Genomic DNA, 23,520 nt, shown 5'->3' with positions numbered 1-23,520 from the left:
TATGAGCTGTTACTGTGGCTGAGCTGGGACGCGTCCGCATGAGTCCAAAGGTCGGAAGTGCGCGCGCTGTTACAATCATGTCATCTCCGCATCCCATAGATACTATATTTACTACACACAATAGGCTTTTTTTCTCTGATTTTTAAAATTCTTCGCGATCGACTTTAGTGATAAAAGACTTTAGTAAAAGTCTCTATCGACGGGTTAGTGATTCCTGTAACGTACTGTGATGAATGGCGTGGGGGTGTATCTTTTTGTGTTGTTTGGCGTTGGTTCCGCCCGTCTGAACCATTTCGTAGTATGTGCTTATTGATGATCGATCTCACCTGGACTGGAGGACATTTAAGAGAGCAGAGGGGAAGTTCGGGAGGACGTGATTGGCTTCTCGCGCTCGGAGGGAAACGGGGACGCTTTGTGTTGCTCGAGACCATTAGGGTTTGTCCGGCAACGAAGATAGCTAGCTAGGGAGACATCGGTGTAGTTAGTAATAGTGGGACGGGGGTATAGGAGCGCTGGCCACGTGTTCCTGGAGCGATTAAAAGAGCTGCGTCTCGCATAAAATAAAGAACTCGTGCATCACCAGTGATCCTTAAAGAGAACCTAGCGCGAAGAGGACTAATTAATGCCATTATTGTGACTGCTGTGGCTGGGACGGACAAACGCGGACAAACAACGCGTGCTGCCTCTGTGGACTTCATCACGGCTGATTCCGTTCCCCGAGACCTCTGGGCGGGGTCTTATTTGCCTGGAAATCGGGGAAGTGTTTTATATTTTAACCATTTCATGAGTTATGTGTGGGTGTGAATGTGTATGTGAGAGTTGCGTATGTTAGAGTGTGTACGCCCATTGCTTTGTGTACGCGGGACCTAGGACGATGATTCTTCCACTTGATAAAGGATTGTAGTGATCACGAGTTCTAGTGTGCTGTGCTGGGCTGGGGAGTAACCACTGGAGTGTAGTGACGTTTGAAGTGTTCACTTGGGGATCGCGATTGTCCTAGTGCGCGCGTGCTGAGTTAATGTGGGCTAGAGCCTCTTTCAATGTGTATTGATGTGATGGTACTATTTTTCTAAATCAGATTGTCAATAAAAATATATATTTTCTCTAAAATCCTGTGTGGTGACGTGCCCTCTGTCCTCCATAAATTGTTAAACCTCTTTAAAGAATAATTAAGGTTTACTACACTGGTGGCAGCGGTGGGACAAAATAAAAATAAATAATAATGGAGGGAGAGGGTACGTCCGTGTCTCAGTCAGCATCAAGTTCATTAGCTTCAAATGGCGAGGCTGCTGCTAACGTTAATGTAACTCCAATTTCTCGCCCTCTCTTCATGCCGGAAACATTTACTGGGGTGGGACGAGAATGGTCTGACTGGTCTGAACAATTTGAGATGGCGGCACAAGTGAATGGGTGGGATAATGAGCTCAAGTTAAAGTTTATGTCTTTATTATTTTCTGGTCGAGCCAGAGATATTTATGGAGGACTGCCTTATGAAGCAAAGAATAATTATGTTCTTTTAAAAGATGCTATGGGTAAGTGTTTAGAGCCTTGTGAGAGTGCAGACTGGAATCGGGTGAGCTTTTCTTCCCGACGTCGACTCCATAACGAGACGGCTCGTGAGTTTGGGAATGCATTAAGACGTTTGATTTATAAAGCTTACCCTTCCGCTGACGGTGCTACACAAGACTTACTGGCTCGTGACCATTTTGTTGCACATGTAGGTAGCGGTGACATGCGTATACATTTGCGCAGTGCGAAACCTGCCACTTTGGAAGGTGCGATTAATTTAGCATCAGAATTGGAGCTTATTCGGAATTTAGAACACACCCAGTGGTCAGATTCTAAAGTACGTGGCCTGAGTGTTCAGAATTCATCTGATAATAAGGTCGAAGTCTTACTGGGCATGGTAGAGGAGTTGCGTCAGGAGGTTAAGGCTTTACAAGTTACTGTAAAGGAGATGCAGACGAAGTCTGTCCGTACTACGCCTCTGAAAAATTCATCTGAACCACAGGACCGTTTTCGTGCCGAAGCCTGTTGGGAATGTGGTTGTACCAGACATCTACGTAGAAACTGCCCTTATTTGCAGGGAAACTAGAGGGGGCGGGCACAGCAGGCCAAATGCCTGCCCCCACATCGGTGTCGGATAAATTGGCCTCAGTTTCTTCAAATGGTACTGGAGTTTTTCTGACTGGTAAAGTAGGTGGGTGTGAAACACGGTTATTGATTGACACGGGGGCCCAGGTGTCTATCGTACCCAAACAATTTTGGCTAAATGTAACTAATGGGGGGTCTTGTTTAGATGGATATCAGGGTAGAGTAGCCGTGGCGAATGGTGGGGAAATGTCAATCCTGGGTCGGTGGCAGACGGTATGCCAGTTTGACTCCTTGGCTGTTATTGCTGAATTTTTGGTAGCTGATGTTACACCACAGGAAGTACTATTGGGTACAGATTTTCTCTCTAAATTTGGGGCGGTTATTGATTTGGGTGAAAAATGTTGCCGGCTAATGGGTAAGAAGCTCCCCCTGTTTAGTGAAGATGGTAGTGGCCAACCTAAGGTAGTTAGGGTGCAGGCAGATATTATGATTCCTCCTCGTTCTGAAGCCATTCTACCGGGTAAAGTTGAGGGACTTCTTCCCCAACATTATGAGGGTATGTTGGAGCCTTGTTTTCCATCATGCTCTCAACGTGACGTTTTGGTTGCTCGAGTAGTTTGCAAGGTGGAGGAAGGGGTGGTGCCAGTCCGAGTTATTAATGTGTCGGAAGATAACTGTGTGTTAAAGCAAAATATGAAGATTGGTATTTTTTCCCCCAATATAGAGGTAGGGGATAGTGTTACTACCAAAGTGCATGAGCCAATGTCCTCCCCGCCTTTGACGGTAGACTATTTAGTGTCACATTTTGGGTTGAAGGATCGAGGGTTTGATTCTAGTCAGATGCAGGCTATTGAGGAGGTGTTACATCGTAATTTGTCGGTGTTTAGTAAGGGGGATAATGATTTGGGGAGAACTCATCTTGCTTTGCATAAAATAGATACAGGCTCTGCACCGCCGGTTAAAGTGCCTCCTCGGCGTGTACCTTTGCACCTCCAGCAGGAGGTTGTTGAGCAGATAAAGCAGATGCAAGAAAATGGCATTATTCGTCCATCATGTAGTCCGTGGGCAGCACCGGTGGTTTTGGTAAAAAAAAAAGATGGTAGTCTTCGTTTTTGCGTAGATTATCGTAAACTAAATGATGTTACCAGGAAGGATGCCTATCCCCTCCCTAGGATTGACGATGCCCTCGATAGCCTGACAAATGCTTGTTGGTTCTCCACTTTGGACTTAGTAAGTGGCTACTGGCAGGTGGAGGTGGACCCTCAGGATAGACCTAAGACAGCATTCATTACTCGTCAGGGTTTGTTTGAATTTAACGTTTTAAGTTTTGGATTATGCAACTCTCCAAGTACTTTTCAACGTCTCATGGATGTTGTTTTGGCTGACCTGCAGTGGACCACTTGTTTAGTGTACTTGGATGACATAATTGTTTTTGGGCGAACTTTCCAAGAGCACCTTCAGAGATTGGAGGAGGTTCTTTTGAAACTTCGTCATGCTAAGCTTAAGGTTAAACCTTCCAAGTGTACCATTTTTTCCTCCCAGGTGCAATACTTGGGCCATGTTATCTCTGCGGAGGGAGTAATGGCAGATCCATCTAAGGTAGAAGCAGTACAGGCTTGGCCTACACCTAAAACCCAGACAGAGGTGAGAAGTTTTGTAGGATTAGCCTCCTATTATAGGAGATTTATTAAAGGATTTGCTGAGATTGCTCGGCCTTTACATCAGCTCACCGAAAAGGGAAAAAGATTTGTTTGGAGGGAAGAGTGTCAAGAAGCCTTCCAGCAATTAAAGTCAAGACTTATTAGTGCTCCGGTCTTGGCTTACCCAGACCCTAAAAAGCCATTCATTTTAGACACTGATGCCAGTGATGTAGGAGTGGGGGCTGTGTTGTCTCAAGAGGATGGGGGTTTGGAGCGGGTGGTGGCATATGCTAGTAGAGCTCTGACTAAACAAGAACGTAAATATGCCACCACAAAGAAGGAGCTGCTTAGTGTGGTAACCTTTACAAAGCATTTCAAACATTATCTACTTGGTAGGGAATTTTTGTTGAGAACTGATCATAGTTCATTGCGTTGGTTGCATAACTTCAGTGGGTTGGAGGGGCAGTTGGCTCGCTGGTTAGAGCAACTGGCCAACTTCCAATATAAGATCATTCATAGACCAGGTAAGCAGCATACCAATGCAGATGCTCTCTCAAGGCTCCCCGGATCTGGGAGTAGAGGTAGTAGGGAGGATTGTGGTAATGTCCCTCCGTCTAGGGTACCAGTAACTGTAGTTCGAGCAGTGCGTGAGGCTGAGGGAATGGGGGGGCCTATAAGAGATCTGCCAGAGAGTGAAGATGAGTTGGTTAAGGCTCAGCAAGAGGACCCAAACATTCAGCTGCTTATTAATTTAAAAAATGGGTCAGTGGATGATGGTAGGGAAGGTGAGCGAAACCCTGCCCTTGTTAGTTATTCTCCAGTGTGGGATCAATTGCATATGCGAAACCAGCGGTTGGTGAGGATACCCCCAGCAAATTCTGACGCGGCTTCGGCAGTACAGGTGATTTTACCTAAAAGTCTGGTGCCGGGGGTGTTGTCCATGTTGCATAATACACCAACTGGGGGGCATTTAGGGATTCAGAAGTTACAGGCTAAGGTGAAGGATCGTTTTTATTGGCCTGGGTGGTTTGGGGATGTGAAAAAATGGTGTAGGGAGTGTCGTGATTGTGCCTCCCGAAAGGCTCATGGAAAGGCCCCTTGTGCCCCCCTTCAGATGTCTGTGGTATCCCGCCCATATGAACGTGTGGCGGTAGATGTATTGGGCCCGTTACCAGAAACTCTAAATAAAAATAAGTACATTTTAATCATTGGTGACTATTTTTCCAAATGGACCGAAGCATTCCCCCTCCCTAATCAAGAAGCTCAGTCTATTGCTAGAGTGTTGGTAGAGGAGTGGGTGTGCCGGTATGGAGTGCCGCGAAGCTTGCATTCGGATCAGGGGAGAAATTTCGAGTCTGGTTTGTTTAAGGAGTTGTGTAGATTGCTGCAGATAAACAAGTCTCGTACTTCTCCGTATCGGCCTCAGTCTGACGGGCTGATAGAGCGGTTTAATCGCACTTTACTATCAATGCTTTCACTGTTTGTGGACGAAAATCAAATGAACTGGGACAGATTGCTACCATATGTGATGATGGCCTATCGTAGCAGTGTGCAGGCAAGCACCGGGTTTACACCGTATAAAGTGTTATTTGGGCAGGAGATGGTCCTTCCTGTGGATATTATGTTGGGTGTAGATAATATGCAGAAATTTCAGTCCGTAAATGAATATGTGACCGGAATAGCAGAAAGTTTATCTACAGTAGTGGAAGCAGTGAAAAGGCATCAGAGTCAAGCTTCTCAGCGACAGAAGATCCATGCTGATTTTCGAGCCAATTTCCATTACTATGTCGTTGGTGAATTAGTTTGGATTCAAAATAAAACTCGTAAACGGGGTGTGTGCCCTAAGTTGCAAAGACGATTCAAGGGGCCATTTAAAATCTTAGAAAGGGTGTCGGATATGCTGTATAGAGTGCAGCTATCAGAGGGGGGTTCGGAGAGTGTTGTCCATTTTAATCGAATGAAGCCTTATGTTGCTTGTTCTGTTTCAGAATCGATGGGGCGGGACAACCAGAGGACCCCTGTGGATCAGACTGCTGGACGACACCCAGAGTCTCAAAGCCTTGCAGAAGGACAGGATTTCGTATGGGGGTATCATCCACCTGCGGCTCCGGAGGCTGTCCAGACAAGGGAGAGGGCTGCTGCGTCTAGCATCGAAAGAAACCCGCTCGTAAAGTCTGCTGTGGGAGGTGGTCCTTCCCGTGGAAACTTGAATCTTGTTCCGGGGGACGCCGGTCTGGGTGAGAGGCAGCCGGAGAGTGGGGACCAGAGGGTAGAAGTTGGAGATTCCCGTCCAGAGCCTTGTCCACGAAGAATGCAGCCGGCTCGTTCTCGGAGACCACCAGCTTGGTCCAAGGATTATAATTTGACGTGACTCGAGGACGAGTCCTGTTTACCCGAGGGGAGGGGATAGTGTGATGAATGGCGTGGGGGTGTATCTTTTTGTGTTGTTTGGCGTTGGTTCCGCCCGTCTGAACCATTTCGTAGTATGTGCTTATTGATGATCGATCTCACCTGGACTGGAGGACATTTAAGAGAGCAGAGGGGAAGTTCGGGAGGACGTGATTGGCTTCTCGCGCTCGGAGGGAAACGGGGACGCTTTGTGTTGCTCGAGACCATTAGGGTTTGTCCGGCAACGAAGATAGCTAGCTAGGGAGACATCGGTGTAGTTAGTAATAGTGGGACGGGGGTATAGGAGCGCTGGCCACGTGTTCCTGGAGCGATTAAAAGAGCTGCGTCTCGCATAAAATAAAGAACTCGTGCATCACCAGTGATCCTTAAAGAGAACCTAGCGCGAAGAGGACTAATTAATGCCATTATTGTGACTGCTGTGGCTGGGACGGACAAACGCGGACAAACAACGCGTGCTGCCTCTGTGGACTTCATCACGGCTGATTCCGTTCCCCGAGACCTCTGGGCGGGGTCTTATTTGCCTGGAAATCGGGGAAGTGTTTTATATTTTAACCATTTCATGAGTTATGTGTGGGTGTGAATGTGTATGTGAGAGTTGCGTATGTTAGAGTGTGTACGCCCATTGCTTTGTGTACGCGGGACCTAGGACGATGATTCTTCCACTTGATAAAGGATTGTAGTGATCACGAGTTCTAGTGTGCTGTGCTGGGCTGGGGAGTAACCACTGGAGTGTAGTGACGTTTGAAGTGTTCACTTGGGGATCGCGATTGTCCTAGTGCGCGCGTGCTGAGTTAATGTGGGCTAGAGCCTCTTTCAATGTGTATTGATGTGATGGTACTATTTTTCTAAATCAGATTGTCAATAAAAATATATATTTTCTCTAAAATCCTGTGTGGTGACGTGCCCTCTGTCCTCCATAAATTGTTAAACCTCTTTAAAGAATAATTAAGGTTTACTACAGTACTGTTTTACGGTCAATGACATGAATACTAATCATCAGCTGTCTCACGAACGTAACAGCACATCTATCCCCAACATAACAAACCCATAACACAGCGAGGGAGAACTAAGTTACATGAAACAATCCCAACTACATATTTTACACCACTCACAAGGGAAAAGTCACTACTCACGGAGTGTAAGGCTAGCTTCCAGCTTTCCGCTACTTCTCTTTCAAGGTAGTGATGAAACGCGTTCTGTAGCGCTGTTTGTTCGCGTTCGGCTACGGTAGGAATATGACGTCACAACATGGCGACCTTCATAGAAGGGGATTCCCTCGGTTATGGAGCTATTAATGTCTCATTCTAAGGTAATAAAAACATTACGGCTAATTAAGTAAGTTCTTTATACACCACTGAAAACATAGTTATGGATGTCATATTGCATTTCTGTTAATAGATACTCAACTTTGTTACACATTGCACCTTTAAGGTGTTGTTCATCCATGAAGTCATGAATGAAAAACGTTGAACTTGTGTTGGTTCCTGACGATTCATGAGATATTATTGCATGAATTAATGCATAATTCATGCATGAATTTATACATGAATTCATGATAATTCATGTACCCTTACCGTAAAGTGTTACCAAATAATTACATGAAATTATATATAACTATCATCCGAGGATGAACGACTTCAAGCCGAATCTGTCCGAGCTTGTACTTCTCACACAATCAGAGCGTAAAAATACGGGATATTTTACGGGACAATACTAAAACGGGAAGACAGCAGGAAAAGAGCTAAAATACGTGAGAAACCCGGGAAAAAACTGTAGGGTTGACAGCTATGAATACACTTGCGTGATTGTCATGTGGACTGGCTCTCTCGGTTGCCTAGGTAACTTCTTATCACTCCGCCGCTGCTGTAGACTGTGCTAATAAATATAGGTAAAACAATATAACTATTGCAATGCAATGAAAGGATTGTTTGATTTCTAACATGATTCTCTCAACAGACACTTACATCGATAGTCTAATTGATTTGCTTTTGGTCTAATTTGGAGTGGGTAAAACTGTTTTTAATGACATGCTAAAAGTTATCGTTGACTCACGCTAGCCTAGCACCGGCGAACTATGCAACTGGGATGACTGGATGAAATTTTTTTTTAAATGTCTCCACTGATAAATAACACTAAGGCTCACTTGGAAATGAGGCCCGATGTCCAAAATTCCGAACCACCTCTTTAAGGCCATAAAGTGATTTCTCCAGCTTATAAACTATACCCTCTTTCTCTTGATAACCGTCTGGTGGATTGATGTAGATCTCACAGTCCATGGGCGCCTGCAAGTACGCTGTTTTCACGTCCATTTGGTGTAGGAGTAAATTCTCCTGTGCTGCTTTCTGTAACACCACCCTTACACTTGTCAAATCTGCCGTGGGTGAAAATGCCTCCCTATTGAAAATGTGGAGCTGACGTCACACGTACCAGTCCGCGTTGCATTGTGGGAAGGATTCGCCATCTTGGTTGGATACGCTATCCGTTGTCATGGTTACTTCGGCAGTGAGACCGAGAGAAATAGTGGCAGAGAGAGAGAGCAGCTTGATATTTGTTTGTATATTTGTCGATAAGGAACAGTTTCTTGAGAACAAATGAAGAAGGGGGGAGCAAAAGGAAAGTGGCTCTATCGGGAGAGAATAAATTACAACACCAAGCAGCATTACAGAGAAACGACTTGACAACAACATGGACCCGTACGACCTGCTACAGAATGGACGAAAGACCCGAAGCACTTCCACCTTTCACATACCCTGACAGAGTCAATTACCTGGTTTATGGTATCAGTGCCTAACGTTACTGCCTACACAATGCAAAGGAAGAGTTCAGAAGCTTATGAACAATTCAGCCGCGGCTGGGTGCAAGACTTAGAAACCCCCAAACCTGTAACGTTAAACTGCGTGAGTTCAGTCATACTTGATGTTTCAGGCCTCATTCATATGTGGAAATACATCTGATATGAATCATCAGATACGTGCATTTGCAACCGGCAGTGCAACGTCAAGAGAGCATATCGCACATTGTCGTCAATGTGAGTCGTACGTCATTAAAAAAGTCTTTTTAAAACATTTCATGGTACAGATATATCTATAACAAATTAAACAACTACAGAGTAGCTATTAATTTCGTTCGTCTGTTAAATAAAATATGAACTGTGCTGAAATGTTCCTTTTGAAATCATTGTTTGCTCCTGTTGCTGCTGTCAGTTTATTGACAAGCAGTTTTTCTAAATAAAACTGGCTAGCATTGATATTTAGTCTCTCCCGATAGAACCTCTTTCATTTCTCTACCTTCTTCCCCCTATATCTTCCAAAGAAACTGCCGTGGTGTATATCGCTAAAATGTAAACATGCTGCGCTGCGCTGTCTCTCTATGAAGTTCTGAAGGCGTCGCCCCTGGCAACCGATAGCGTCTCCAACCATCATGGCTGACCGGCTCAGACCCCGCCCAAATCGGCACGTGACTCCTCACTCTCAATAGTCTACTTCCATTCTCTGGCTGTAGCCCTTAGCCACAAACCGTGCTTTTTATTTGTCTTTTCCATCTACATCAGTCATCTAAAACAGTCCCCACTGTTTTCTTGCCTATTGGCAGTGTTGTCAGGATAAAGGTTTTGTTCTCGTTTAAGGACTGAATTTCCTCTTCCATGGCTTTTATCCATTCTTTTGAGTAATCTGACTCCATTGCCCCCTCAGAAGTCTGGAATGCCACACACCACTTTGCAGCAGTAGTCTACCGTGATGATATGAACCTCATCACTATCACTTTCTTCAGTTATGAAGTCATCTAAGTAGCTTGGTGTTTTTCTTTCTCTAGTCAGGCACCTCTTACTTTTGGGTTCACCACGTCAGACTCGGTTGTGTTTGATTATGGTCACTAAACCTTGTTACTGCACTTGGACTATCACTAACACTTCTACTTCATACACTTGGCTCTGATGCATTTTCTGTACTACCACTGTGGTCTCACTAGTCCTGGGACTCACACTGTCATAGTCATCGCTTAGATCTGGCTCACCTGTTTGTGTCTGTTTTTCCACAGCTGCATTGCTCACAAACTTCACTAGCCTGTGTTTCTGTACTTTGTTCGTATCTGGATGATAGCCCAAATATGCAGAGCAGTTTTTCTCATAACCTACAAAACGTCACACCTGGAATCAAGTTTTCCCTTGTCCTGTTTGTATGTGTAGCAGACAGATCCAAACTTGTGCATCTTAGATACATTAGGCTTCTTGCCAGTCTGCAACTCATAAGGAGTCCACCCTGTACGCCTGTTAAAACACCTGTTGTGTACCATTGCTGCCGTTTGTACTGCATAGTTCCATAGCTGCTTTGGTAGTACACTTAAAATTATCATGCATCTACCCATACCCTCAAAAAGAGTATGCCAACCTCTCTCTGAGGTCATGTTTATGACATTTTTATGACAATTTCTTGGTAATGTCAAGTTGTCATTACTAAGACACTGACAGGCTATGATGTATTGGTTTATGTGAAGTTGTCATAACAAAGACATCTCAAACAATGTCATATTTGCATTAAAAATTTCATAATTGAGAAAATGACACTTAATGACAGTTGTCATAAACATGCATAAAACTTCCTTCATATTATTACATCTGTCATGTCATGATTATGAAGGTGTCATGTCAGTCTTATGCACACCCCTTCAAGTAAAGTGTTATTTTTGCACACCCCTTCAAGTAAATTTATTTGACTATCGCTCTCTAGCCGATAAGAAGACTACAGTGTAGGTCATAAATTAAGATCCCAATTTGTCGGTACGCTCCAGCGTTTCCGTTTCTGTTTCCTCCTTCAGGGAACAGATGTTAAATACGTAACCGAGATGTTTTCTGTCTTCTACAGAACCATCATCATCCAACAAACATTTTAAGAAAGCATCAAGAGTTGTACATTGAAACGCGTCATGGATTTAAAATACTTAGACTCTTAGATACTGGTTCAGCTAAAGAAAGTAAACTGAGTGGTTGGATCAACCCAGTAGGTTGAGTTAAAATGTTGTTATATTTCAGATTATTAGTGTGTTCTTCTAAGTGTTGATTAGATAAAATAATTATTAATCATCTTATCCAGTGTAGGCCATAAAGCTCCCGATGGCAAACATTTAACCTAGGACAATATTATTCACATGGTATTCAATATATATATATACTGTATATATTGAATATAATTGCAATTATTTACATTTTATTCAAAGTCAGAGTACTTATTGATTATTATAAAGCCTATTTGATTTACTTTACGCCTAAATGTTAATTAAGGTTGCCTTTATACACGCATGAATCCATATGACTCTTGTCGTAGTTATGGTTAGCTTATTCATTCTTTTTTAAAATACTTTATTAATTTACATTTATAACAAATATACAGAAAATCCACTATGTAACAAGAAAAAGGAGGGGGGGAGGGAGACATTTTTAACCTACTCCCACAATATTTCCCCCTTCCCCCATAGCCCTTTACTCTTAATTCACTACTCATTAGTTCATGGTGAAGTATTAGTTTAAGTAATTAGCACATGATTATATACACTTATTATAAAATGTTACCCATAAATTAAAAAAATAAATAAAACGTCTCAGGTTATGACTATAACCCTGGTTCCTTGAGAGGGAACAAGATGCTGTGGTGAGACGCTGTGGGAACGCCCCTGCGTGATTGCGTCATGAAGCAGGTGTATAATCAGTCCAATGTAGAGACGAGACATCATGGGCGGGTGACGTCATCGACCAGGAAACTATAAACCACACCTGAAAACAGACCGTGCTAGCTTCTTATAGGCCGGGTATGGCAGGATGACGCAGTGTCTCGTTCCCTCTCAGGGAACCGGGTTTACAGTCTTAACCTGAGACGTTCCCTTTCAATGTAACTCAAGCTGCGTCGAGACGCTGTGGGAACATTATACCCACTACACCATAATTGGAAATGCCTGTCCGTGTGAAGTCATTGCGCACACTAAAGGCCTCATTATGCCTCTGCGTCAACCGCCAGAACGCTAGGGGGGGGTGTGTGGTTCTCGAATCTCTTTGCTAGTTTGTTTTGGTTCCGTGCGCGTGAGCAAAAGAGAGAGAATGTTGTTGTAGCTGGAGCTAATCGACGTTGAACAACAAGACAACACAAACTTTGTCCCCATAGAACCAACACGGATGTCCAGAGCCTGTTCCACCCAAGCTGCCATAGCTGTTCGGAATGACTTGAAGGATTTTTTCAGTCTCCACATGGAACTGTGCCATGGCATGATAATGTAGTGTCCCATGGCAGACTTGGTTAGTAGCCTACTGTATTATCAATGATGTAACCGTGAACATTGTATTGAAAATGAACAACTGTGTTTCAAAACAAACGTTGATTTATTGATTGATTGAAGTTTATTGCACGCAAAAAAGAAAGAAAAGAATATAGACATATATATTAACAATGAAAAACAACACAGATTATTTTTAGTGTAATTCTTTATTTACTTTCTTTATAATTGTATTATAATTATCAGTACGAGGGTGCGAATATTAACTATATGATGATTAACTAAATTATGTATTATCTGACCAATCACAGCCCTTGGTGTCTGCGTCGCCTCGACGCGTAATTACAAATTTTTGGAGGTGCACGTCGAGCTACGGCGGAGGGGTCGGAGAGGGGTTTCGACGCAGAAGTAGGGGTGCACGATATTGACAAAAATGTGATATTGCGATATCGATAATGAATATTGCGATATCGATATTAATTTCGATATTTTTAAAAAGTTATTGGAAAACGCATCAAAAAGATTAATAAATAAAACAAGTTTTCTTACAAAATAAGATTTATTTCAACTGACAGTCATATTGGACTGGTAGGCCTACAGCATTAATAAATAGGCCTAAATAATATGTCAACAGAACAGGACATGTTAGTTGTGTACACTACACTGTAAAAGATAATAAATAAATAGCAAGTCTACAGAACACACTATGCAACATAAACCCCACTATATGCGTTTTTGACCGAATAGCTATCTGATCGTGAAAAGACCAGGTGTAAATGCCCTGTGAAACGCATTCGTGACGTATTTGAATCTAATCGCTCAAACCACTTCAGGAGGCGGTCTGGGCCGCATTTCAGTTGAAACTGGTCAAATGTAAATGCATCTCGTTATTGAATAAACCACATATGTAAAATGTACTCCTTCCAAAAACGCTAAAAATGAGAACGTTACAGGCTTGTCATGTTATGGCCAGATATGACGACGCGCGCGACTGCAACACGCAACACCGCAGATGAGCAGCTGTTGAACATTTCCTTTTCATCAAGCCAACGCGCAAACTATCGCAAATCAAAGTGAAAGTAAGTCGCAGACGCTTTTCACAGTTATCTTCATTAAAAGTAAATAAACGAACTGATCTTATTTTACCTGATGATCATAAAACGCAGCTCATAACTGTTGACGTGACGGTGACGTGCACTCCATTAAATCTGCATATAGCGCGGGAATTGAAGATCGTATTTTGATAAATCAGATAGCTCCGATCAGTGAAAACGCATGAAGTTGCCAGGTGGACCGTGGCCTGATGTTTATAGGCTACTTGTGCGCTGGTGTGCGCGTCGAGCCGGGGCAAGTGTGTGTGTGTGTGTGTGTGTGTGTGGGACTGTGTGGTAGGAGAGCAAGGGAGAAGTGAGAGAGTGACGGCGGTTAGCTTTGGAGCGAGTAGCGACTTTATATTGAGAAAAACAAAGTGTCTCTCCTGTTCTTTCTGACCACTGTGGGAAATCTGTAGCATGAAAAGTTAAACCTCTCTTGATTTAATATTGTTTATGGAGAAGGAGAATCAGGAAATGATTCGGGGGGAAATGCAACGGTGCATGTCGGAACAGACGCATCATAAACAAAATATTGCATAAATATCGCGACACTTTCGATATTGATATCGAGCAACGTGATATCGCGATAACGATATTGATTCGATATATCGTGCACCCCTACGCAGAAGCATAAAACAGGCTCAAGAAGCAAGCACCCTAGACCCTGGAGTGTAGCCTAGATCCAAGTCCTAGCCTTTGAGGCAGCCATTCTCCTAGTATCTTGGTCAGACGCCTCACAGTCCCGCGAAGGAAACATACTACAAGGTGTCTCCCCAAGGATACACCTCTTAAAGGGACATGGTAAGCAGTTAAGACCACCATGTACACCTTTAGTGTGGAGGGGGATAGACTTGCAGAGAAACGCTCCTGCAGGAACTCCAGAATTGCAACCACAGGGCAGATAACTGGGTCCAGCTGGTGCTCTCCACACCAGAAAGTGAACAATTTCCACTTCAAGGTGTAGAGTTTCCTCGTGGAGAAGGCTCTGGAGTTGAGGGTGGTCTCAACAACCTGAGTTGAGAGACATGAACTCATGAGCTGGGCCCCCTCAGAGGCCAAGCCCAAAGTTTCCAATATTCTGGTTGGGGGGAAGGATGAACCCACTCGACTGAAAGAAAAAGTCTCCAATGGAGAGCCGTCGAGGAGAGACTCTAGGTCCGAGAACCATACTGCCAACAAGGGGTTAATAACAGAAGATGGGCCTGTCCCGGTGAACTCTCTCCAGAACTCTCTGGAGCAGAGCGATCAGGGAAAATGCATACAGACAGGACCTCGGCCACGTCTGCATCATAGCGTCCAGCCCCAGAGAAGCTGGCTGACTGAGTGAGAACCATAGTGGACAGCATGTGTTTTCTAAGATACGAAAAGGTCTACTTCTGCTCGACCAACTTTTTACATAGGAGCTCCACCACCTCAGGGTGGAGTCTCAATTCCCCAGACCTCTGCCCCTGCCTTGACAGGATGTCTGCTCCTGGATCATGTAAGAGACCACTAATGTGTTGTCCGTGCAGACAAGCACATGGTGACCTCTCAGGTCTGGCAGGAAGTGCTTGAGAGAGAGAGATCGAAAAACTGCTATAATTTCTAGCCGATTTGTTCCAAGAAAGTAGATTGTCCTGCCAAAGACCTCTCACCGAGCAACCACTCATGATCGCCTCGCAACCAGTGAGGGAAGCATCCGTCGATAGCTACGTTTCGAAAAGAAGCCCCCAGCTCTGGGACTTGGGCGAGGAATCAAGGTTTGTTTCATATGACTAAGGCACGTAGGCATCAGCACGTGACCTTGATCATGCGATATGGATTTTCCCTCAGAGAAAAGTTCTTGGTCCTGAGCCACCACTGTAGGGGTCTCATGTAGAGGAGGCCAAAAGTTTTTACGTTGGACGCAGCTGCAATGAGACCCACCAGTCTCTGAAACTGTTTCGGAGTGAGTGACTTGCCTAGTTTTACCAAGGCCGAAGAGAAGAACCCGATATTGGTACACTTCGCCACTGAAAGCGAACCTCAGGGATTCCTGTGTGGAGGACAGATGGCTACATGGAAGGACGCGTCCTTCAATCTATCGTGACAAACCAGTCCTCGGACTCAATCTGTGACACAATCTGTTTGAATATAAGCATCCATCCTTCTTTGGAACAATAAAGTAACGGCTATAAACCCCTGACTCCCTACTGGGAGGAGGAACCCTTTCCTTCTTGCTCCATACCACATAGGGAGGACCCCTAGAAATCTAGGTGAAAGAATTAAACTGAATTCTAAAACCATTTCTATAGTGAGCAGAAGCCAACAAGATATATTTGGCAGTAGCTTACATGCTTCCAGAAAATCTACTAAGGGGACTAGTCTCACGAGAAGCCTGATAGCCTCGGTGTCAGGACTTTAACTTAGTGAAAGCCTTCTTCGAGATAATGACAATCCTCAGATATGTCTTATCCCAAAATAGCTATGGATGAGACTACTAAAAGGAACCAGCTTCTCGAGACTGGTCTCCAGTGTAGCTTGAGAAGCCAATCTGGCGTCCTAAAATGGATGACCGGCAGGAAATTACCAAACTGACCCCTCTTAAACCCCCCTTCTGTGAGTCAGACACTGACACCTGAACTCGCTGGAGGGCACCGAATGGAGATGGGCACCATATAATGAGGTGTTATCCATTTCCTCCTGGGAACAAACATTTATTTCCTCAGAAATAAATGACTCCTCAAAGATCAGATGAGTAAACATGGTCTGGATTAAAAAGCTAAATAGTATATTAATACAGACATCTAACTTCAGGATAAGATGAATACATATTCAATTTTCTCAAAAATGAAATACGGCCAAATATCAACTATCAACCAGACAAGTAGAAACGGTCTGGATGGAAAAGCTGAATAGTAGTCTATAAATACAGGCATTTAACTCAAAGATTAGATGAGTACATATTTAAAGGTATAGCGGAGGATTTTCTTTTTCCGGGTGGGTAGTCTATACTATTGGTCCACCTAAGTGTCAATCATTCTGGTGATATGTTTACGTAAGGCCGTCGTACGTGCTCATCCCTATGTAGTTTTCACTTTCAGGTGTATTACGTCGGAGTTACGGTTTCGGGTCGAAAGAGAAAAAATGTATACGAAGTGTACGATAAGAAGAGAAAGGCCGCAGAATATAGAAACAAGACCAGAGTGATTTTGGGTGAATATCACACGCTGGTGTGCGCTAAAAGCACAGGTTGGGCTTCTCACTGATGCCGCAGTCGCGAAGATTCTACTAGTCAGGTAAAGTTTGTCATGCTATTTGGAGAAATCCATTTAAAATCACTAGTAAAAGTTAATGCAAGCTACTTAGCAATATAGTCCTGGCACAAGTCATGCACTGCATAGACACGGTAAACATCTCAATTTGTCTAAAGTAGCCTTTTGACCAAATGGTAAATGGTATCATGCTGAAATATTCTCCTTGTGTGTTCATGTGTTCATATTCTAAAACCTTGTGTGTTTATTATTACACAAATGCAACAAGCTACTTCTCCATTACATATGCAATGTATAAAAATTACGTATTAATACCTACGTATTAACAATGAGACATATTAGGTTAAGGACCAACGTAATAGCACTGCTTATATGTTGCCATGTAACGTAATTGCGATTTGCTAAATAGTTTCCTCAGAACGTATTTCGTGTGATAAGGGTTGCACATATCATGTCTTGAGTCCTCGGTCACTCAATCGCTCAGTATAATAATTAAATAAAACAAGGAAGGGCATTTGACTTTTGTCTTTTTTATGAATGTTTTTGAGTTAGTTTAGAATTTGCAACATAATAATTGTGTAAGGCGTAATAGGCGGTCCCTCTCGGGAGTAAGAGTGTTGTCTTTGTGCATGTGCATTTTTTTTAAAAAATGGAGAGGGCGGGTCTTCTCTAAAATTCGGAAAGATCCTCCGCTATACCTTTAATTTTCTCAAAATTTAAATGGAGCCAAATATCAACCAGACAAGTAGAAATGGTCTAGATAAAGGCTGACTATAGTGTATTAATGTAGACCTCTATTATAGTGTGTTAATGTAGAGATATTATAATCTCAAACAATAAAGATGACAAAATTATTTTTCAAACAATCATGAGAATGAGAGAAAGGGAAATTTCCTGTCTACTCGGTCCCTGTGCATATTAGCAGAGGCAAAATACGTAGATTATGGGTTTGCAATGTAAACCCATAATCTACGTATTTTGCCTCTGCAAATGAGAGATCCGAGCCACAACTCTTAAGCCTGTTTTATGCTTCTGCGTCAAATCGATGGTGTACCCCCACAGACCACTCTGCGTCGACGCGAACCCCTCTCCGACCCCTCCGCTGTAGCTCGCCGCTCGACAAAATTTTTATAACTACGCGTCGAGGCGACGCAGTCAGCAAGGACTGTGATTGGTCAGATTATACATCATTTCAGGAGTGTATTTTTGGTTTCCCCCTCCCGCTATAGCGCCGTTTTTAACATTTGCACCATCGTACTGATAATTATAAAACACTTAAAGTAAAGTAAATAAAGAATTAAACTAAAAATAATCTGTGTTGTTTTATATTTCATTGTTAATAAATATGTCTATATTCTTTTCTTTCTTTTTTGCTCGCAATAAACTTCAATCAATCAATAAATTAATGTTTGTTTTGAAACACAGTTATCATCATTGATAATACAGTACTAACCAAGTCTGCCATGGGACACTATATTATCCTGCCATGGCACAGTTCCATTAGCCTGGTAATACCAGACTCTGCTACTTCACTTTGCTTCGTAGACAGAGTCTGGAATGGCATAATAGAGAAGTGTTTTCTCTCTCGCAAGGGGGCGCTTCTCTGAAGTTTAAAATCATTGGTTACCCATAAGCCAATCAGACAAGTTTATTTATGATGTATGTTATGCACCGACACGGCTGCATCGAGACATTATGCATCGAACTCAAATCTATGATCGAACTTCCACTGTAAACAGGGAGCGGCGCTTTTGTAAGGGCTGCAAAATGTGTGCCAACCGGGAATGAAAAATTCACAAACTAGGTTATTTATATGAATTAATGAGTTGCGGCCGCCCCGCAACGTCGGCGTGCCCCGCTCTCACGAGTCATGACTGATTTAGCTTCCGCCGCCCCACAGCGCCGCGAGGACGAGCCGCTGCTCTCGCGAGTCATGAATAGGAAGTTCATTTTACTGATTTTCTGAGTCATTCCGTTTATTTAAGTGGCTTAATGTTATAATTTTAACAGCCAAATTCCCCGATCACATCCACCTACGCAATGTTGATCATATTCTGAATTAAGAAATCATAATGCAGTAAAAAATGATTTACAGGGAACATAAATAATCACTTTACCTTCTGAGTCTTACGTTCATTTGTCACGTGACATACACAATGAACAGATCGTTCATGAATCACATATCTGGGACTAATGCAGCAGGATGTCAAAACGAAATATGGTGGATTATTATTATGATAATAATAATATGATAATAAGAGCGCACCAGGAGCGTTCACAGCCGAGGAGACCGACTTTCTTGTCAAGGCCGTAAAACACGGAGAACTGACGTTGAATGGGGGTAAGTTATGTCCTTATTTATGCATATAGTTATGGCCAAACAGGTATGATCCATCATTAATACAATTATTAGTCTGAAAAAAATTGGGTAGCCTAAATGCCTAAGCTTGAAGTGTTAATATTTTTCCTTATTATAATGATTTGCAAAAATAAAAACGGCTGCATCTGTGTTGATGAGAGAATCAAAAGTGTATGCGTGTTGTGCAAGCAACATAATGGCCAAGCATGCTGGTTTTTGCTGGTATACATTGCAAATAGAGGGGCAGAAGTGCACGCGCCGGTCCTAGCTGTAAACACTGATGATGCGAGCGAAATACCGGAGTGAACATGGCTGTAAACGACCTTTGCTTCAGTTTGAAAAACCCCAGAATGTTCTCCATAACAGAGCGAATTGCATCCCGTTTCTTGTTTCCCATTTCTGCAGTTGTTTCGGTTTTCGATTTCTCTAATCTACAATGTACACTCGGCACTTAGTGTCTTTGTCACGGCTCTCAGCCCGCCCTCTGTTCGTTGATTGGCCGGCTGTTTTCAGGCCGGTGGAAAACTGAAAGATAGGCCGCTATCTCAGACTCACTACAGGAGTGAAATGAAATTAGCGGAAGTAGGAAGTCTGACTTAGTCAGGCTACAGTTCCATGTGGAGACTGAAAAAATCCTTCAAGTCATTCACAGACTTGTGAACAGCTATGGCAGCTCGGGTGGAACGGGCCCTGGACATCCGTGTTGGTTCTATGGGGGACAAAGTTCGTGTCGTCTTGTTGTTCATTGTCGATTAGCTCCAGCTCCAGCTGCAACAACATTCTCTCTCTTTCGCTCACGCACACAGAACCAAAACAAACTAACAAAGAGATTCGAGAACCACACCCCCCCTAGCGTTCTGGCGGAGAAATGCACCGCAATGCAACGCAACCTGACACAGAAACATAAAACGGCCACGACGCCGTGGTAGTGACGACGTAGCTACGCCGTGGAGTTGACGCAGAAGCATAATGAGGCCTTTATGCTGCCCGTAAACTACGTGCTGCCTCGGCACACGCGAGATCCGAGGTCGGGTCACACAATTTTTATTGCAGACCCGTAATCTACGCGCTGCCAAATCTTTATTGACTTTCTTCCCTCGAGAAGAAAGCCAACAAGAGCAGAGCTAAAACTCTCGATAGTGCATGTTACATACCAAGAATTTATGAATGAACACTGTCAGCCCCAATTTACTAGAGCTGACCGTGCATGCTCCACTCCCAAACAAATAACAAATGAATCACGTGTTTCCCCACTCGTAATGAAGTGAGGGAAGGGACGAACACACAATCCAAGGCTGTTATATATTTATATTTATATATATATACAGTATATACTGTATATGCTTGTGTACAAACAACAATAAATAGATACAGTAAATAGATCACACAGAACATATGAAGAGTTTGGTTCTTGGCTATTTTTAAAAAAAATGAGTTACTGCAAAAATCTGACTTTTCAATACCTACCAGATACAAAACAGTGTTAAATTTTAAGTAAAATGCGATATCCGCCGTGTTATTATGTAATGTTTTCTCCCTTTCTTTCCAAACCGCGACAAACGCCAGTCTCCCTTTTCTGCAAAATGCAACATATCCGCTAAACCAATCACAACGCACCATTCCACGCAGTGTAAACAGTAACGACAGCGCTTTAACTAACCCGGCTTCCTAGGTTTTCTCTATTTTGTCCTTTCGATCAACGAACAAACAAAAAAATGAATAATTTTGACAGCATTGGTGAACTTGCGGAGGGTAAGGCATCCTGCATGGGTAAACGTGACATCGAAATCGAATCATTTACGTGATGAGATTAAGAAGATGAGGCACTCGGGAGGAGGAAATGCCGGCTGTTGCTTGTTCTCATACGACAGCATCAAACTTCTGTCACACTGACACACTGACCCAGGGGATCTTTTGAAAAACTTTCAGTTGTTTTATTCAAAGTCAACGAAAACCGAGCAGGACCAAGCCATTTTACAGCTGATCGCCGTCAAAAAAGTTCAGCGGCGACGTCCCATGGTTGACAACAGCAATATGCAGAAGTAACGTTAGATCATGCTTAATAAATCATAATTCATGATGATGTGCTCATCTTAGTTAATGTTTTAATTAAGGTGTTGTTCATCCATGAAGTCATGAAAGAAAAACGTTGAACTGTTAAAAAAAACGTTGTTAGTTCCTGATGATATTAATGTATGAATGAATGCATAATTCATGCATGATTAATTTATCCATGAATTCATGATAATTCATGACATGTACCCTTAAAGTGTTACCGAATATTGTTATATTAAAGCAATGGATTTATAGTATGCACAATAAATTCAATGTGTATAAAATTTTATTTTGAGTAATTGCATTTTGAAAAAAATTAAATTATTGGATTTATTGCATTTTGGGGAAAAAAAACGATCTGTTTTTATAATAAATCTTTGAAAATCAAAACCTGGATTTCATTTTTTATTGTTATTATAACCTACAAATGCTATGTGAAAATTTGAAACCTACAAATGCTATGTGAAAATTTGAAACAGAAAATAGTGGTTTTCATCTTCCCATTTTCTTGCTAAAGAAAACACAGTTTTACTCAAATTCATCAAAATGGATTTATAGCGTTTTGGAACCAAACTCTTCATATGCTGAAGGCACAGAAGCTAGCGTGTTCTGTTTTCAGGTGTGCTTTATAATTTCCCGGTTGATGATGTCACCCGCTTATGACGTCTCGTCTCTACGTTGGACTGATTGTACACATGCGACACAACGCAATCATGCAGGAGCGTTCCCACAGCGTCTCAACGCAGCTCGAGTTTCTTTCTTTCTTTCTTTCTTTCTTTCTTTCTTTCTTTCTTTCTTTCTTTCTTTCTTTCTTTCAACTTTGATGAAGTTGATAAATGAGACTACACCATTTACAATATACTCTACAGAAAGTACATTACTTTCTATAGTGCCTTTAAACTGCAATCATGTTATTTTTATTATTTCCAAATCATATGTTGTCAATGACTTCTCATTCCTCAACTCACCCATCCTCATTCAACAAAAGTGTGAATAAAACAGCTTTTGATTTATACACCAGTTAAGGTATTTCTTCAGTTATTTCCTAAAACAATTTCAAGAAATGTATTTACTCACTGAGGACAAGTCTGGGATTTCCATTATGTTGAAAAAGTGTTGTTCCTGTAAATATCTTGATCCTTTTTGTTTGCTCTTCTCTTCTGCTCTCCTCAAATGTTTCACGCAGCTCTCCCGTGTTAAATTATACTACGTGGTGCAATAATGCAGAGCTTATCCTCTCTCCTTCCCCCTCTCTCTCTGCACTTTACACTCAACCTAAAAAAAAAACAAGTTATGTAAGTTCAGACAGCCTTTCCTCTATTCACTTTTTCACACTGATTATCACAGATGAAATCTGTGTCCCATTCCTACTCCGCTCCACCCCACCCCCACACACTTACTCATAGGGGGTGTGGCCTGAAGTCTGAATATCCACCACAATATTAGGACTTTGTTACTCATAACATAGGTCAAACACACACACGCGCGTACACACACTTTTGTTTGACCTTTCTATGGTATTGTTCTTATTTCCTCATGGAGATGTTGGCTGGCCCCCACAATCTAGGTGAATATTCTTTTGTTACACTATAACATACTATATACTATACTATATACTATAATATATATTTTATCCACAAATTCGTTCTCCTTAAAAACTTTTTAAGTTGAGCACTGGACTATGCCATTCTTTTTAGAAAAACAAACAAACAAACAAACAAACACAGAAATTTGATTTAATGGATTTATGGTGTTATGACAATAAGACTCTTCCCAGGGCCAGTGGAGCCCCTCAAATACTAGTTTTTGGTTGGTATGGGACGCTAGTGTTTTCTTGTAGACTCCAAGGAGTGTCCCCCACTTCCCCCCTTTGGTTCCAGATTAGTTCCAGCTAGGCTGTTTCCTTTCTGAAATCCTGGAACTCTATAAAGAAAAATCTTAGTAATGTATTTCAACACCACTTTATACCCAGCGTTATTTTTTAGGATTTAGGCTGTTCATGGTAGAAAATCTTTTCTTTTTAGATGTCTAATAAAAAAAATATATATTATTAATCATTCTATCTCTTTATGTCTCTCACTCCTTTTAAATTTCCCTTTACAACCTTTCTTTCTGCTCCTGTAATTATCATTGGCTGCCTGCCAAGTGACTGACAGTTTATGATAACATGGCGAAGGCGTACTATGTGGAGAGAATAACTGCTTATTAAACTAAGTAGAATGGGTTTTGGAGGAAGGATGTGTAAGACTGGAAAACTGGAACTGGTTGATGTAATCAGTGACCAGTGTCCTTTGAAGACAAGAGGACCTTGCTTGAACACACACACACACACACACACACACACACACACACACACACACACACACACACACACA

At 42.4% G+C, this 23,520-nt stretch overlaps 1 protein-coding gene across 1 annotated transcript in view; it reads right to left on the bottom strand.

Annotated features, from left to right (window-relative positions):
• The window catches only part of LOC120491079 (cytosolic sulfotransferase 3), a 66,343-nt gene extending 43,849 nt beyond the window's left edge, over positions 1 to 22,494 (bottom strand). The window contains exon 1 of the mRNA XM_039688673.2: positions 22,223 to 22,494. Within this exon, the coding sequence (XP_039544607.2) occupies positions 22,223 to 22,246 (24 nt within the window). The 5' untranslated portion in view covers positions 22,247 to 22,494. The remainder of the gene's footprint in view (positions 1 to 22,222) is intronic.
• Between the last annotated feature and the right edge of the window lie 1,026 nt (positions 22,495 to 23,520).

This window comes from Pimephales promelas, chromosome 14 (assembly GCF_988280905.1).
Source record: "Pimephales promelas chromosome 14, fPimPro1.hap1.1, whole genome shotgun sequence".
Classification (NCBI taxonomy): domain Eukaryota; kingdom Metazoa; phylum Chordata; class Actinopteri; order Cypriniformes; family Leuciscidae; genus Pimephales; species Pimephales promelas.
Note: the sequence above shows the minus strand (reverse complement) of the source record. Positions and strands in the feature narration are given on the sequence as shown.